This window comes from Ptychodera flava, chromosome 12 (assembly GCF_041260155.1).
Source record: "Ptychodera flava strain L36383 chromosome 12, AS_Pfla_20210202, whole genome shotgun sequence".
Taxonomy (NCBI): Eukaryota; Metazoa; Hemichordata; class Enteropneusta; family Ptychoderidae; genus Ptychodera; species Ptychodera flava.
In genome coordinates, this window is record NC_091939.1 from 27,455,870 (window position 1) to 27,474,633 (window position 18,764).

Below are 18,764 nucleotides of genomic sequence, written 5' to 3' on the forward strand. Positions count from 1 at the left end.
TTTAGATGTATTGTCACGCAATGTGTGGTGGCCCTACTGATGTATACAGCAAGTAGCAATTACTTCAGCTATTTTATTTTTTTATGAGTAATCATGAACCAATGGAATTATTTAAGTGTTGACTGAGTATCTTTAGAAATTCAATTTTTAATCATAACCCCTGACGCGACACCAAGGGCTGCACCCTATATCATATTATAACAAGAACTGAAAACTCGTCATAAAAAAATTAAAAGTGACAATTACGAGAATCAAAAAACATCATTGCCAGAATTAAAACTCATAATTACGAGTGTTGTTGTTCTCGTAATTACGAGATGTTTAATTGTCATAATTAGGAGAATAAAATCTTGCAACCACAAGAATTGAACGAGACTCCCAGTTTATTATTTTTATTACAAAATGGCAAGAATACGCTTCTGTAAACATGATGGAGTTTTGCATTTTTTCATATATTACGACGTTGTAAATGAGTGTTCGCAACTCTTACATTAGTGCATCTCCTAAGCCTTTTGGGATGACTTTTCTCTTTTTGTGTTGTAAATTCATATGAAGTTGCGGTATACTTTTCACACAACTGGTCACTTCGTGTTTGTATAGTTTGACAACTCTTTGCCTGCAGCATGGAAAGGCTATATCGTCATTTGATTTTGCCAATTTCTTCGCAAAACACACTTTGTGAGATTCAAAATAATGCTGTTTTATCACATTTGGCTCATTACCCAGTTTACTGCATAATATTGCTCAAAATGTACATGAATTTCCAGGGACTATCAAGACAGCAATGACGTCTTGAGTGCCAAGTGGAGCTTTCAAGGTGATCCCTGCAAGAAAACAAAATATGAATGGGCGATATATAGATTTGATGGCATGGTGATGCAGAACTTTACGATAACAAGTGACGGTATGTAATGTTTGATGACATTTGTCTACCGTTAATTAACTGATGGGGAAATATAAGTCACTATTAGAAAAAACTGAAAGTACGGTATGACCCTATTTGTATTTGGTACAATATGGCTCAGTCTTTTCCGTGTCTTCTATCCTGAAGAGTTTTTGTGTATTTCTTTGGTTTGATTTTGATTAGATGTCTCAATCTTTATATGTAATGCCATTTACAATATTTTGAACGTTGCATGCGAAATGTTTCTCCAGAATTTGGAATGAATGACGGCCTAGACTTAAGAGATGGGGAATCGTACTACACGGTAGTGAGAGCGACGAACGAACTCGGCTTTTCACAAATTCTACGATCCAACGGCGTGACAATACAACTGGAACCTCTTAAACCTGGGAATATCAGAGATGGTCCCATCGATGGATTTGACTTGAATTTCCAGGAGTCCATAACGTCTCTGTCGGCAAACTGGGATTCGTTCGGTGTTGACTGTGGAGTGGATTCCATCGATCCAAGAGGTAATCATGGCATTATATATTATTCCTCTTTAAAGCTCCATAAACTCTAAATCTTATTACATTTCAAATTATTTATTTTTCTAATTGTAAAAACAGTTTCCTGTACCGCTTTGAAAATCACAGTGAATTGTTTTACGTTCGAATGATAATACACCTTTTCTGTGGGACGAACTTTGTTATTGGTGACTACATGTTTAGTCAATACTATCATTCATTTCAGTGTTAACAATAACATCGCACATTTACACGTTGCGCTCTGTAAGCAAAACTGATGTTATATTTTAACACTTAAGAGAGAGCGAGGGGAAGATGTTCGTGTTTTGAGGAAATTAAATGCTGTCAAAAGTCAGCTTGTGTCCTTTAAATATATACAATTCATCTTGACACCAAATGACACCAACATTGTCAGTAAAATGACTTTTTTAGGGAAATGACTTACTTTAAATGTATTGGATCAATATTACTGGGAGAAATCGTATGTTTGTAAACATATTATGTCCATCAATCCCAGGGAGCCACTCTGAACAAACTGTCGAATTTTCCAAAATTCAAAGGGCCTCTTTTTTCAGAGCCAGTATTCGGTCAAATAATCGACCATTATGAAGTAGCCATAGGAACGGACAACCGATACGCAAACACCAGAGATGATCTTCATCCCTTCGTAAATGTCGGATGTAACACAACCCACACCTTCAGCGATCTTCCGCTTGTTCCACGCTCTCAAGTCTACTACATTACCATTAGAGCGTACAGCATATCCACAGCAATGGTCGAGACTACTACGAACGGTATTCGGGTTGGGTATGGTGGTCAAGTGTTGTCACCAGGAGAAGTTTCCATGCAAAGGTGAGAAATTTATTACTAGGTGAGAATTCCCCCAAAGGAAGCATTTTTTTCTGTTTTGAGTAAAGCAAGCCGTAAATTAGTTATTGCAACTGTACAGGACAGTTACCGGTTCGCCTTCGATTTCCTAAAACCGGATAGTTAGCAAAATGAAACATTATTATGTCATTGTGATACCAGTATAAAAACCCCATAACAACAATATATTTCAACAGATACGTGTCTTCTTCGGATACCATTTCGTTGACGTGGAGTCAGTTTGAGTTTGGAGATCCAGTGCTGTTTTACACTTGGGGTGTCACTCGAAATGGCGACTTTCTGAAGAATATAACGTGTTTCTCACTGGTAAATATTTTGTACATACTGTAGATGTGTATTTTCATAGACTTGTGAACAGCTGAAAAGACGTATCGTCAGTAAAGTGATTTTGATAGGCCAAAATATTGATTTGTTTCTGGTCATCGCGCGCATCATTTCAAAGTGTGCGCGTCAACTCTTTTTTTTCCTGTTTTTTCATTTGCCCCTATGGAAAAAAGTGAAACATATCAAATTCCACCAAAAATAGAAAAAAATGAAAAAAAATCGCGTCGCCGCATCATTTTTGCCAAATGTCAATGACCAGAAACAAACCTGTTATTTTTGGGGGCCATACATATAAGTGAAGGGCACTCTTGCCAATGGATTATACTATTCCAAGCTTGCGTTATAATTGAGACTATACAATTTCAATCGTGTGACCTTGTTTCTTGACTCTAATTTGAAATCGACAGAAAAGTTAGTAGATACACTGTCGCTACATTTAGTACGTATGATACTAGTATGTATCATCGGACAATCAGAATCAGACGGCACAATACAGTTAGAGTTACTCTTATCTTCGATACTCACAGGTTAACAGTGACCTTTCCACCTCACTAAAATGCGTGGAACATTTTGAAACATTTTATCACAGAAATTTATGAACACTTTGTATTGCACTTTGTATTGCTTACACGCACTTACTTTTGATACTTGGTTTTCCTCAAGGGTTGCTTCGTCATGCAATCCTATAATCATATTATTATGGTACTCGTCAAAGCTTCCTTATGTGAGAGGAGAGAGTGTTATTGTGGTATATGCTCTCTAATTCATCTCCCTAGTAAGATGGTTTTTAGTGAAATGTATTTGTATGTGCATACAATACAAGCTTTAATGATTTCTTTTTTCATGAATGTGACAACCCCCTTTATCTGATGCAGCAAAATTTTGATGCAAGTCGCACGGGGGCGTCATATGAATCACAGTTTGATGTGTATCCGTGGACTAACGTTGGTAAGGACACCATGGCTGAGGTGACAGATTTACACCTAAATCACAAAGACACATACTCCGTCGTTGTCATGGCTACTGATGAATCCGGCCAGTGTTCCATGTCTGTAAAAGATTTCACTGTTGATTTGACCCCGCCTATCGAAGGCAGCGTACAAATAGGAGCATTTGGAGATGAGGTAAATTGTTTTATCAATCAATCAATCAATCAATCAATTGATCACTCAGCAAGGTTTACATAGCGTCAAAATAAAAAAAAGTGTCCTGCTCTGTTACGCTCAACGGCTAAACCAGACTGTATGCCCTGGAGAACATGTGCGTTTTCAGTTTTCGTTTGAAAGTTCAAAGTTTGGGGATTCTGTGATATCGAATTGTATGAGTTCCACAGTTTAGATTCAGCGTGTGAAAATGCATGGCCACCATAGGTTATAGTTTTGTAGGTTGTAGATGTTACATGTTTCTTAATAACGAAATGTTGTAGTCAATCCTGAGACGTACTGATAACCAATGGAGATGGGTGAGAACTGAGGTGATCGGCGCAAATTTCTTGATGTGTATGATTATTCTCGCTGCATTATTTTGAGCTTGTTGAAACAGGCCCATTATGGTATCCGAGAGTCAATGAAGAAGTGAATTACAATTATAATAGTCAAGTTTGGCTGTTAAAGCTGAATGTATTAAGGTTTGTTAATCTCCTAAATTGTTTACTTGTTTAATATTCTCATTTGATTGCGATATGTTTATTCTCTTACCATATTGTATATTCTGACTTAAAAATAACCACTTACTAATAACTATTTTCTATGCAATTCTCTGTCATAGGCGGTAATGTATACTGATCGTGAAGATATTCTAACAGTGACGTGGAGAGACTTCTACGATGATGAAAGTGACATTGATTCCTTTGCAGTGGCCCTCTACGACGGAATGACCTGTGCCGGAAACGTCCAACCACTGCTTCTTCAAAATTTCGTCGACGTTTTTGCTAATGACACGGAGTACATGTTTTTAGATCTAACACTGAGGGTAAAAAAATGACATATAAAGTTTAATCATTAAGTAATCACGTCACACTCCGATCTGTTTAAGTAAAAATAGCATGCGACATGATGACTTATTGTACTATTATATCACTAGTCTTCTGCCACTACAAATCTAAAGACTTTTCTTTCTTTAGTACGTTGAGTATTCCGGAGCAAGAGATTAATAAAGGGTGTATCGTTACAAATATCGAGAAAAGACAGAACATTTGCGCCATCTGACATTTTGTATACATGATTAATCTTGAACTTGTGCACAACGTAGACTTGAATGACCAAAATAAATATCTGTAGCCCTGGGTTCCCAAAAATTTATTTTATCACTTTACAGGTAAACCAACCGTACTTCGTGCATCTGCGTGCTACAAACAAAGCTGGTTCATCCACTACATTAGTTTCAAGACCAGTATTCGTCGATCTGAAAGAACCTGTAGCGGGGTTGATTAAAGATGGTAGGGATTTCAAAGTCGATGTCGACTACCAAAGTGTGACGAATGTTCTCGAAGGTTAGCACATTATGTAACTTTTAGAAATTTTGATGAATTGCAAGGAAAATATCGTCAGAAACTTGTTTTGGATTTGCATATTTCTATTCTTTCGTTTTCATACAACGTCTAGCTTTGACCGCAACTCACGTTCCATTATGTGCCACTTAATGTAAAAAGTCGAATATCCAGCAGAATCCGTAACACTGAGTTGTTCGCAATATGGCAAAGTGCTCAGTTGATATCAAGGTGGGTTTTGTCTTAACGCAGGTGTCTTCTTGCATTTACCAACATCTGAGGGAAGATCGTGTCCTAGTAGAGATTTCTCGAGTGATAAATTTACTGCAGATAATGGATGGCACACTGTCAACAGTCACGGGGTCTGGGGCATAAGTCAAGAAGATACCGTTATATTCAGACCTAGTCAGGTATGAAGTCGTCCGTTTCATCATATAGTGAATTTTCATAGTTTGCTGAGTTTCTACACTCGCTTTGCAGAAACTGTCCTTTCAGTCGATGGAAGCTACAGCGACAAAACATCCTGGCGATGTATTCGGATACAAAGAAACAATTTAATACAGATACACCAAATAGCAACAAGTGAAAACAGGAATGCCAATCTTGAACCTGTCAAATTATGTATGACAAATAAGTTCTGGTGTTGATACAGAAGCATTAAAAAAGGGCAAACTTTCATTGGTTGACAACGGTGATTTTGCGTGTCGGTCACTGGAGTTCCTGTCACCTTACAGGTTGTCACCGGTAATCAAAACGATGACTTGTCAATTACTATCACACGTGACATTACGAAGGACAGGATGTACTCTGGCGCAATTTACCAGACAAACCCCGATGTAACTGGAGGAGGGAAATATTCGGTAAACAATTTTGTCTTACATTTTTTTTATATTATAATTTTGAATGATGTTTCTGTAGGTAGAAAGGTCAAATTATCATTAAGGTATAATTCGATAATTTATTTCCTTTTCACAATCCTTAAGATCGATATAATCGCAGCGTCCAGTAATTTGTCGGCCATCACTAGTGTGGTGTTCTGGGATGGCCCAACAGGCATTGTTGGTGACTATAACGCGCCACTTTTTAGAAAGGAATGGTTCGACGGCGATCGTGAATATGACGATTGTGCGCTCTGTTGCAACAGAAACACCACCCTGGATGGAGGTAACTGTACTGATATCGTACTTTAATTAGATCAAACACAAAAACATAAACATAGTTACTCAGATACACTCACCCTTATTCTTTTTTTATGTATTGCATGGCAAGAAACGGGTAGATACAATTGTTTAGCATATTGCACGCCCAACGACCGTTAATGTGTCCTGCTAAATTCAAAGCAGTCCCCTGGAAAGGGATCCAGATCATCGTTTAGCATAGTGCGACACAGGACAAAATCACTGGATCACATTACTATATCAGAAAAGCTAGGGATGTTGCAATTTTGTCATAAAAACTATTGTAGGCAGCTAATATACTACAAGCACACACACATCAACACTCAGCTCTTTAGAAATACAATTACAGGGCTATGGATAAAAATATCATTCAATACACTAGTACTGTTTAATGAATAATTATTGCAAATCATCGTTAGGTCACGGTAACATACTGAAGTACTAAGTCTTCCAATGTCAAATACATGACTAGGATTTACGTCAAGTTAAGTGACTTCTAATGCTGGTCATAATTGTCTTGTATCTCTGAAGGTGGTACATGCCTGTGCAACTGTACAGAATATTTTGACCGTTTACGTACCAGTACCGCCCCTCCCGAAACAACCAGGATGACGACATCGGAAGCGCCACCAACGACCACTGTACCATGGGAAATAGAAAATGAAGTTCCTCCCGATGATACATTCCAGGGCGACGCCAGCTTGAAATTAGTGTCACACCAATCTATGGGATTTCAACTTCATCCAGGTGAGAACGTGAATTCAAATCTGACTCAAAGTACTGTTTAGTTACTCTGACAAGTTATCAAAATGGAAACAACCGTGAACCATGATATGTCTTAAACGCGTACACTAAGATACCTTAGGGACTGGTCAGTTTCTTCGGCCTGGGGGGGGGGGGGCGGTGGATTTTTTTTTGCTGACGTCAAAAAGTGGCTGACCCTCCCTATTCCAAATTTTGAAAACAGGGTGACCCCCCTATTCCAAATTTCAAAAACAGGGTGACCCTCCCCCGCGCGACATAGGTAAAACAAAAGGTGGACATAAATTTTATATATATATATATATATATATATATATATATATATATATATATATATATATATATATATATATATATATTACGTTTTACATATATTTTAAATAGTCATTCTATGTTTTAATGAAATTGTTGACATGTCAGTTGTAGGATAGGAATTTCAAAGTGTCAATCTTAAAGTTTGAATACAGTACATTTTGAATGAGCTGTATTTTGAATGAGCTGTGAATGTATTTCACACTTTCTATGCTCTTTAACCAGATGTCCTGAACTGTTGTACAGAAATGGATGTCAATCATTAATATCAAAGAGGAAAAAGCAGTGAATCAAAAACTTTTATGGGTGTTAAGACTTGCCAACCATCCAATTAAATCTCCTGAGGAGCCATAGAGAGCTTTTGTAGCCAAATCTGATGTGTACAGTGTCTGAGAGGACCTTTGAAACCATAAAAGCACAGCTAATAATGACAAAAACTGCCTTTTTAACTGTTATTTTGTTCATAAAAAAGCATCTTTCTACAGAAAACCTGAGACACAAAGGAAAATAATTTCATCAATGAGAAGGAAAGATATCTTGTCATTTTTCTATCTCTAAAATAAGTCACTGTATCAAATATATATTGTGAAATAATAGTGCATGTTGCTTTCTCATACTGAATTCTCATAGAGAGAACAGAAAAGTATCAGGAATTTGTCATGCTTTTCATATGAACTGCAGATTTCATAATGGTACACTTTCACTCAGCAAACATCAAGATATCTCTGGCATATATCTCTGATTTATTAAAGTATGGCGCCCAAAGGGCGCGCCGAAAAATATGAAACATCCTGATATCTCTGATGTATATGCCTTGTATATTAAAGTCATGCACCTGAAGGGCGTGCTGAAAAATGTCTGATATATAAAAGTAATGAGCTTGAAGAGCACGCTGAAAAATATTGACCATACAGATATCTCTGATATATGTATGCTTGATATGTTAAAGTTGGGCGTGCTGAAAAATATGACTGATTATTAAAGTTACGCGCCCGAAGGGCGCGCCGAAAAATACAACTGAATGATGAAATTTGTGGCTGACACTAGCATTTTAGGCAATGATGAGCCTGTGTCAAAATTCAAAAACACACTGACCCCCCCTATGTGGCATTTCAAAAACATGGTGACCCCCCCTATCACCGAAGTCAAAAACAGGGTGACCCCCCAATGAATCCACCGCCCCCCCCCCCCCCCCGGCTGAAGAAACTGACCAGTCCCTTGTTGCTGCCTCAGGTACCAAGATACCGAGACAACTTTCACAACATTACAAAAAATCAATGTGCGTATTTTTGCTTGAAACTTTAAGACGAAACCAACTGAATGTCTTCTGCAAAGCCATTGTAAAGATGCAAAGGTGATATAATATCTTCTATGGATTGGTTGCGCGCTCAGTCTGCTTTTTTGTGCGTTCCTCAGAGTGATTTGACTGTGTTCTTAGCGGTTTGTGATTTAAACCTCCTCACTTTGTACATGTTTACATGATGTTCATTTTTATGGAGAAAGTCTATATTTTTTCACAAATGAATCATGATTCTCAATAACAGCAATTGAAGTTGACGGGGAAATCAAACATTTCATCGCAGTGTGGTTCAGACACCAGAACGAATCAACTGAACCCGAAAATTTTTTTATCGAGCAATTGGATTTCGACCCGTCAGAGGCCTGGCATTCCTACATGATGGAAGTCACTCCCATTAAGGTAAATGTGCATTATCAAAGTGTCAATTTAATGACTAATACTACATATACATAGATACATTTATGTAACCCAATACACGCACCTTAATACACGCACGTGTACAGATACACTAAACTATTGAGCTCACACTTCGCACTTTATTATTCACGCTATTGAAGTACACTGTTGTTGCCCTGTTACCAAATAAAAATTTCCATGAACTCGGATTATTGATGAATAAATGTTCAACAGCAAGGCTGCGAGCATCTTGCATTTTATCTTAAATGTGAATATGCATAGAATACTAAGACTAACATGCGTATGTAATGTCAATATCGAGTCTGCATTGTGAGATTATCTAAAAGTTTTCTTTCGGTAACAGAATGAACTTTCGTTCGAGCTATACATTGATGGTCGGTCCGTAGTGTATATGTCTGGACTGGTACCCTTCAGTGAGAACACACAGTTTACCATTTTTGTGAGGAATTCAAATGGAAATGTGGCAAGTTTTGATGACGTGTTTAATCCACCGTCTACGACAGCTTCATTCAGAAACATCAGGTGGGCATATGCAATGCACTAGAACATTCTGGCAGTTCAATTATTATATTTATAGGAATCCGTACAGAGTGCAATTCTGAAAGCAGTGAATTAATCCTCGAGGTTCACATTTCGTAGTGTCCATGATTAAACGGACACTGTATTCGGCAAAGTATCCATCTATCTCCAGTCATAATCTCCCTTATTCAATGTCTGGTAAGAGTTTAAGGTTCTGGAAATTTCTGGACAGTTTAAGTCCTTCACTTAGGCTAATATGTTCGTCACACGGTGTATAGCACAAAACGACGTATATTTGTAGACTATATACAATGCAGAAGAAAGTTTACTGGTTCCAAGTTAAACGTAATAATATTTCAGCACGGAGATGCCTGCCTCAATATAGAGTTGGCTAAATACGGTGATTTATTAAATATCTTATTAAGAATTAATCTATATTGATGCAGCTGAACATTTTGATATGTACTCTTTCATCTTGGGACAGCGGGGCTATCTGCAATCTTAACAATAGCAGAATACAGCAACATACTTGTATTCAAAAACTTCTCTCGATGTTGATTCCCGCATTCAGATTTCCACCGTCATCAGACGCCCTATGCAGATTTGGTGAGCCTTTCCGTAGTGGTGACAACCCAATCATAGCCTTCTATGCCGGCATTGGATCAGAAAAATTAATGGATGATGTTGTGCCATTCTTTGAGGTTCGTACTTATATATTCAAAGTCCCACAAGAAAGCAAATATACCCAACATGGCCGGCAGAGTCTGACGGGCCACATACATAGATTGTTGGTAACAGGGTCATTACCATGTCATTATGCATACCTACATCTTTTGTAGCCAGCTGTCTTGTCTCCCGAGATAATCCCTGTACAATAAATGTCTGGCTCAATGTCATTTTAATTTCTATTGCCACCAGCATAGACCTGTCACAAATTATATAGCAAGTGTTTCTCGCATAAGAGTATGTGAATTGTCTTTGCCTATTTATATTTTAATACAAAAGTACCTTAATGACTAAGTAAGACGGGCAATTCTGCCAATGATCAATAACAGTTGCTCAGCGTAGTTAAAAACAAATTTGTAAATTTTCCTTTACATAGATTGAAGAGATTGAAATGTGTTCTCGATACTTTATTACTGTTTGGAGCTCGCTGAAAAGTTCTCCGTCTTCTCGCAGGTCAACCACCCGTGTGTACCCTGCAGTAGTCCTTGCGTCAGTGGTATTTGTGATGAACATTGCTCAACCACTGTAGCAAAACGACACTTTGTCAGAATAGACAACATTGAGTTAAGTACCAACAGAACCGTTGAAGAGGATGGTCAGCTTCAGGTTGTGCCTGCTGTATATTACATAACCGTTAAAGCTGTCACGGGTAATGTAGTAATGTTAGACTTCTGAATTAATTACGAGCTTTACATTTGTCCATGGGTGGTTGAGTGAGTAACCCAGTCACGATTTCTCTGAACATTTGTAACAAACTGTACATGAAATTTGTTTTAACCTGGAAATTGTGCCACCTAATACGCCTGAAAAGTGTTTTTTAACCCACATGTGTAGTTAAAGAACAACAGACGTGCGATGTTTTTGTTTTCTTCAATTTTAAGTCAAATTCATACGAATAGCATATAATAGATGGACACTTTCGGTATCACAGGTTCTGGGCGATATGTGGTGGCGTCCTCTGATGGCGTATACGTTGATGATACCCCACCGATCTTTGACTATCTCTATCACGTGGATAAAACTTGGTCAGAAGATGAACCCGTGACCTTCCAAGGCAGTAACTCAACCATTGCAGTACGATGGAGTGCATATGACATTGGAAGTCAGGTAAAAATATCTATCAATTATTTTGCTAAGGACAGTAAGTTAGTCTAATCACAATATATATTACTACACAAATAGTAATATTATTCCGGCTCGAAAATATTGTTACGTCTTTTGTTAACCCGACAAGTAATGAGCACGATGATTTATTTGAAAATTCTTCTATAACTGTTGTTTGTCTTACAGGTATATGAATTCAAATGGGCTATCGGTACTACACCTAACGGCACAGACATACAAGATTTTGTCTCGGTCGGACTTGACAACTTTGCTTTCAATGAAAAGCTTGAGGGAGTGCTTGAAGATAGGAAAACTTACTTTGTAACTGTTCATGCCATCAACAATGCTGGCTTGAGTACAGTTGTAATTACCTCTGGTAAGTTTTTTTCTTTTCCCGGGGATTCACTTGACAACTCTTCTAGCATAATAGTGTCACGAGAGTTGGCATTATGCATAAATTTAATGGACCTCTGCTTACCGTTGCCTACTTGTGACTTCGTATATCCTTCAGCTAATCTGAGTCATTGAAATGCCTTTCGGTAAACACAGTAATGTGATACGAAAAGAGAAATACAATCCAAAATGTGTAATAATACTATAATAACACACATTGCATCAATTGATTGATGTCTCTGCTAATCTGCGATTCAATTTTCACCAGGTGTTACCCCGATTCTTACACCACCTGATGTTTCAAATAGCAGCATCACTGTACGTTGTGGCGATAGCAAACTTTCGGTGTCCGGCCTTTGCGGCGACCAATCTGCGACAGGTCTGACCTGGGACGAGGTTGAAGACGACTCTATTGGAGCCTACTGTAAGTATTTTGATACACAATTTCACTATGTGTATAAGTCTATTGTCGAAAAGTAGAATTTTTTTAGTAAATTTTCCTGAGAGAGGGGTAGCCAATAAAATGTACTACTGGTTCTACATGTTTGAAAACAGATACATCCGATTTATAAAGTTAAAAGCTGGATGGAGTCATTGAGTTAGAAATATACCTTCCGAATTTACAAATGTAAAGAATATATCTGTAAAACCAAATAATAGTACTATATTTGGGTCCAAGCTATTTCGGATCAGATATTTAACAGCCTGATTTCACACAATCGCAATGATTTAGATATTGCATTAACATGACTAGTGGCACCGCGTGTTCGGTTGCGTGAACCACCTTAGTGGCAATGAAGCGTTCTTTATATAGCAACTAATGTATAGCAAGCATCTGTGATCCAAACATTATCGGTCAAAAGTTACATTACATGGTCATAGCTTGTGTACGGTAAACATAGCACTGTACAGGAATAGAAAGCACAGAAAACAGCACTGCACATCATGACTGTACAAACAATGAACAAGGTATCGGTACACATAACACACTCAAAGTCGCACAAGAAAGATTTATTCGCCCCAGCGGAAAAAATTCAGAAGTGATGCCAGGTGTTGTGCTATGGTTTACAGTGCAAGCGTATCCTGCCCCTCATGTGACATCCGTCATACACCGAATTGGTCACAATCTACAGACTAATATCACTAATTAATGCAAGCAGTAATAAAATCAGCGATCATTCGTCTAAGAGACTTTCATACTCATCTACAAGACCATGACACCTGCCAAAAATTTGTTTTAATGAAGAAACAAGCCTTTTTGTCATGTAACCCCGATTCCCAAGTTTGCAATAGAGATGGTCAAGTCTCTCAAAAATAAATACAACTAATGGCTCTCGTAGGTCTCATGAATAAGCTCAGATATGAATACCCCATCAACTGGCGAGAGTGGAATGTTGCTTTCTTGAGTGGGAAACTGATGATAGTACAGTTGAATAATCTGTCTTGCGGTACTATATAGTAGAAAGGTGACCAAGTTGACATACATACATACATACATACATACATACATACATACATACATACATACATACATACATACATACATACATACATACATACATACATACATACATACATACATACATACATACATACATACATACATACATACATACATACATACATACATACATACATACATACATACATACATACATACATACATACATACATACATACATACATACATACATACATACATAGATACATACATACATAGATACATACATACATAGATACATACATACATAGATACATACATACATACATACATACATACATACATGCATGCATGCATGCATGCATGCATGCATGCATGCATGCATGCATGCATACATACATACATACATACATACATACATACATACATACATACATATATACATACATACATACATACATACATACATACATACATACATACATACATACATACATACATACATACATACATACATACATACATACATACATACATACATACATACATACATACATACATACATACATACATACATACATACATACATACATACATACATACATACATACATACATGCCTTTGCATTTGTCTTCATAAAACAGTTATCTGATGTGTAGATCAATCTGGCATTTATGAAATTTTGAAGATAATGGAAGCCTTCACACACTTCTACTTGTTTATCATGCTTTCTTCTTCTAAGATTTTTCGATCGGTAGTACTGAAGATACCGACGACGTGTTCCCGATGTTTCAAGTTGGCCTCAACGAATCAGGCACCGTGGAAATCATGAATGGGGCAATTCATATCGGCGGTGAAAAGATTGCAAATATTTCAGATATCAGAACTTTGTCTGATGGTTCAGAGAAGGATAAGTCGCCTGACGATACTGTGTATAAGAGTCGTTTTCTTATGGAGCCGGGAAGGTAGGTATCGTTTGAATGTATACATCAGACATGTCAAGAGTATTATGGAAGTTTGCATATGCATCTGTGAATTGGGAGTTTAAATTGAACCATCCAACATTCATTGTCTTTTCAGAACCTTGGTGTCAAAGATTACAGTTTGTAATAAAGGTCACTTTTGTAAGAAGATGGCCATGTCGAAGACGACGATTACAAGTAAGAAATACGTCTAAATTATGCAGCACTTTTAGAGTAATGTATTAACCTGTCCCTATTGTGTCAAAGTCGTGAACAGAAAAATTCTATACCAAAATCTTCTATTTAGGAAACAACACGAGTGCATCAGTCCTACAATGCAATGGATATCCTGAGTATAGATGATTCTCTGAACCTGATAGCATGATGTATTGTTTTCACGAACAATAAAATTTAAAACCGAATAATTTTCTGACATTAATAACTTAACAAAATACCGAGTTGAACGACAGACATTCAGTCAAGTTGGTCAACGATGAGATCATTATGAACAACTGATGTTACACATGAAATTTGTTCCTCAGAAAACTTTCAGTATGGTACGAAGTTCAAACTTTCAGTATAGTACAGAGTTCAGTGTGTAACAGTTTAAGTGAACCTACTCTGTGAATTTTACGTAACTTGACTTCATGAACAGTTATGTGTTAATTGGGTACTGTGACAAACAACACAAAGTTGATGGTAATCTAGCATATAAGTGTCATCTAATTCACGCATACTCTTAATTGTCGGAACTATCACAAAGAAGTTGAGCAGATGTTTGCTCAGGATGATGTCAGCATAAACGGATGTTTGTATGAACAAGTTGAAAGTTTAAGGGTAGACGTTTCTAATAATATATGTTGTTTTCGCCAGTGTCTAATTAATTTACGAGAGTTCTCCGGAAGAGTAGCTTATGAAACAGTTTCACTGATTAAGATTTGTAATTCATTACCCGCTGATTGTTTTTATGGTTGTTTGTTCAATTAAGTTTTACCTTGAATTATTGTAATGGGTTGAATCGCATTTCCATGTATAATTAAGTTAAGGAGTTATATAGTTAGGTGTTAAGTTGATAGAGTAGCCTTTTATCACCAGCGGCTCTTCTGTAAGCATCTTTACTGAAGAAATAAAGATTGCCATTTGTCATCCACAAGCCACTACTCTGGTCGATCTCTGGTATCCTACTCGTAAGACGATTGAAATCAGCGCTATAACAAGTGGTGGAGAACAAACGGGTAGACCAAGCAAGTTTGTGGTTGATTTATGACAACGAGAAGTGGAAGATCTTACAGAAAAATGGCAGAAGGACAAGCAGATCTCGCAGGCGAAGAGTGGCAGAGAGCAGTCGACGCCCAACTTGTTAAGATACAGCAAGCCTGCGGAGATACGTCGGATGGTTTGGCTCCTGGTATATTCAAAGGCCGGGAAGACGAGAATGTGAGGCGATGGTGGCAACGGTACAACGCCTTCGCCGACTTCCGAGGTTGGCCAGCTGAGAAGAAAACAAAAGGGGCTGGTCTGTATTTGGCTGGTGAAGCAGATCGATGGTACCAGGGCCTGACTGATGCTGTAAAGAACGACTACGCAGCATTAGAGATTGCCTTTATGGATCGCTTCGGTAAGTGTGGTCCCTTATGGTTGTACGATCAGAAACTATATCAACTCAAGCAACTGCCCAATCAGACTGTTGAACAGTATGCTACATCATTGAAGGAAAAGGCTGAGAAAGCTCAAAAGACGGACAGAGAACTTTTGTCTTTCTTTATCAACGGGTTACGGCCCGAGATAAAGGCCTTCGTAGCAGGGAAGACACCGGGGGACTTTGCTGCTGCGTACGTACACGCAAAGACCGCAGAAGTGGTGACGAACATTCCCAAAGAGCCAGAGGAGATCAGTGGAGGAATGAAAGAAATAATCGGACATTTGCATGGGTTAGAAAAAGAATTGAAAGATATGAAGAATAAGGCCGAAGTATTACGTAATCATGTGCGAGTTTTTATTTCCCCCATAGATGAAGCTGCCGACTTTTATGACTGGGACGATATTTTGTCTCCTTCCTTTTCTACTCAACTAATCATACCCATAGGCATAATCACCATATTATCTTTATTAATTCAAATTTATATAATTCTTAAGATGAAAAATCTGCGATGCACAATTGTAGTTTCTAAGGCTGTAAATGCTGTTCAGGGTCAATTGAGTCCAAATCAAGCTATTTTGGCAGCTTACAACAACAGACACGCCTCAGAATTCTACTGAAGTTTTTAGTCAAAGTATTTCTCCAAGTTTCAGTACAGACTCTTTTCTCACTATGGTAGTTGTTGTTCTACTTTTATTTCTTTTGTACGAATTATTGAAATTATGTAAGCGCTTTGAATTTCCCTTTTTGTGTGCTGCTGTGCCTGCAACAAAAGGAAACTAAGCAAAATGATTGAAGAGGAACACGAATATCGTAATATCCCAACACGGTATCAAACGATGCAATTGCAATATAGCAAAGATTCTCTAAGTCCTGATATTAAGGAAATCTCAGAATCGAAAGAATTGACATCTGTTTTGGTACTCGAAGGCATGCCCAACGATAATGTACCTTTATCGCAAGATATGCATGCTCAGGCGACAAAAAGGAAACGTGTTCACTTTGTCGGTGAAGAGATTCCTTTCACTGAAATTGAGGAGTCGAAAGAATCTCCAAATCCAGAATTTGTAGAGGAGGCCGTCGATCAATTCGGTACCCCTCCTTAAAATTCCCGTTTTCTTGAAAAAGTTTGGAGTCAATAAAAGGTGTTTGAAGAATTGCGAAGTAACATAAATAAGTATTAGTTTATTTAGGCGCCCTATAAGTAATTTGATTGTTTTATTTAGTATACAGATTTTTTTGTGTTATTTTTGACAAGCTTGTCGGTGATGGAATAATGTAAGTGCAATTTATTTTAGTTATATGTAAGTGAGATTTATAGAGTTTAATTAGATTTACTGTTATTATTGATATGTAAGTTTTATTGTGATGGGATAGAAGAAGATATTGAAATATTATTATTATTATTATTATTATTATTATTATTATTATTATTATTATTATTATTATTATTATTAGTTATTGTTGTCGTTGTTGTTACTGTTAAATCTTGATAGAATAATTAAATTTTAGTGGATAATTCTTTTTGCAATACGAGGACGAATTGCCTTAGAGGAAGGGAGTGTTACGAAGGAAATTTGTTTCTCAGAAAACTTTCAGTATGGTACGAAGTTCAAACTTTCAGTATAGTACAGAGTTCAGTGTGTAACAGTTTAAGTGAACCTACCCTGTGAATTTTACGTAACTTGACTTCATAAAATCTAACAGTTATGTGTTAATTGGGTACTGTGACAAACAACACAAAGTTGATGGTAATCTAGCATATAAGTGTCATCTAATTCACGCATACTCTTAATTGTCGGAACTATCACAAAGAAGTTGAGCAGATGTTTGCTCAGGATGATGTCAGCATAAACGGATGTTTGTATGAACAAGTTGAAAGTTTAAGGGTAGACGTTTCTAATAATATATGTTGTTTTCGCCAGTGTCTAATTAATTTACGAGAGTTCTCCGGAAGAGTAGCTTATGAAACAGTTTCACTGATTAAGATTTGTAATTCATTACCCGCTGATTGTTTTTATGGTTGTTTGTTCAATTAAGTTTTACCTTGAATTATTGTAATGGGTTGAATCGCATTTCCATGTATAATTAAGTTAAGGAGTTATATAGTTAGGTGTTAAGTTGATAGAGTAGCCTTTTATCACCAGCGGCTCTTCTGTAAGCATCTTTACTGAAGAAATAAAGATTGCCATTTGTCATCCACAAGCCACTACTCTGGTCGATCTCTGGTATCCTACTCGTAAGACGATTGAAATCAGCGCTATGACACAACTGATGTTACACATTATTTCTATTATTCGTGAGACAAACGTACTAGTGTACCATCAACATTTTGTCTTTTCTATAACACTGTGTGAAATGCTTTAGTGTAATTTGAAGGTGAAGTTATATAACCGTGTTCGGTTAAAAGTACAGACCTCAACTCCTGGTTTTGGCATTAGTGATTGTTGACATTGAAATGTGTCTCTTTTTTTCTTCCAGTTCTTTGTTCTCCTTTGAAAGTCGTGCAGAGTAAATCAGTGTGCTCCGAGATAAAACTGATAAAAATCTACCCCTTTAAGTTATTCTTGACAAACAGAACTTTCAAGCTTAGTTTAGAGTATTTGCATCGGTGACAAAAATGAGTAACGGTACTTCATGGCGTTTAATATGGCAATATCACATTGAAAGTATTATTTACCAAATAATTAATTTATCGATAGGAACTAGTGATCTCATCGGGAAACCAGGCAATGATTCAAGAATTGAAATGAAATTAGTCAGCCATGAAGCAGGGCCTCACTGCAACGTTTCTATCAACGTTTTGTCAGAGACCCAACCAGGTATTGCAGACCTCTTTTCTTTATTCCCAAGTAGCCTTTACTCCTCATTTTCACGAGGGACTGGTTGTAACTGATACAG

The 18,764-nt window shown here is 37.2% G+C and overlaps 1 protein-coding gene across 1 annotated transcript; it reads left to right on the top strand.

Annotated features, from left to right (window-relative positions):
- Positions 1-4,393: 4,393 nt before the first annotated feature.
- Positions 4,394-18,759, top strand: LOC139146226 (uncharacterized). The gene is made up of 16 exons (XM_070717634.1): positions 4,394-4,593; positions 4,939-5,113; positions 5,363-5,520; positions 5,845-5,970; positions 6,094-6,274; positions 6,820-7,035; positions 8,907-9,061; positions 9,423-9,601; positions 10,170-10,299; positions 10,778-10,973; positions 11,256-11,431; positions 11,615-11,804; positions 12,090-12,245; positions 14,005-14,227; positions 14,343-14,422; positions 18,566-18,759. Exons 1-16 carry the CDS (start codon positions 4,396-4,398, stop codon positions 18,757-18,759), a joined length of 2,733 nt encoding a protein of 910 aa, XP_070573735.1. The 5' UTR covers positions 4,394-4,395.
- Positions 18,760-18,764: the final 5 nt, after the last annotated feature.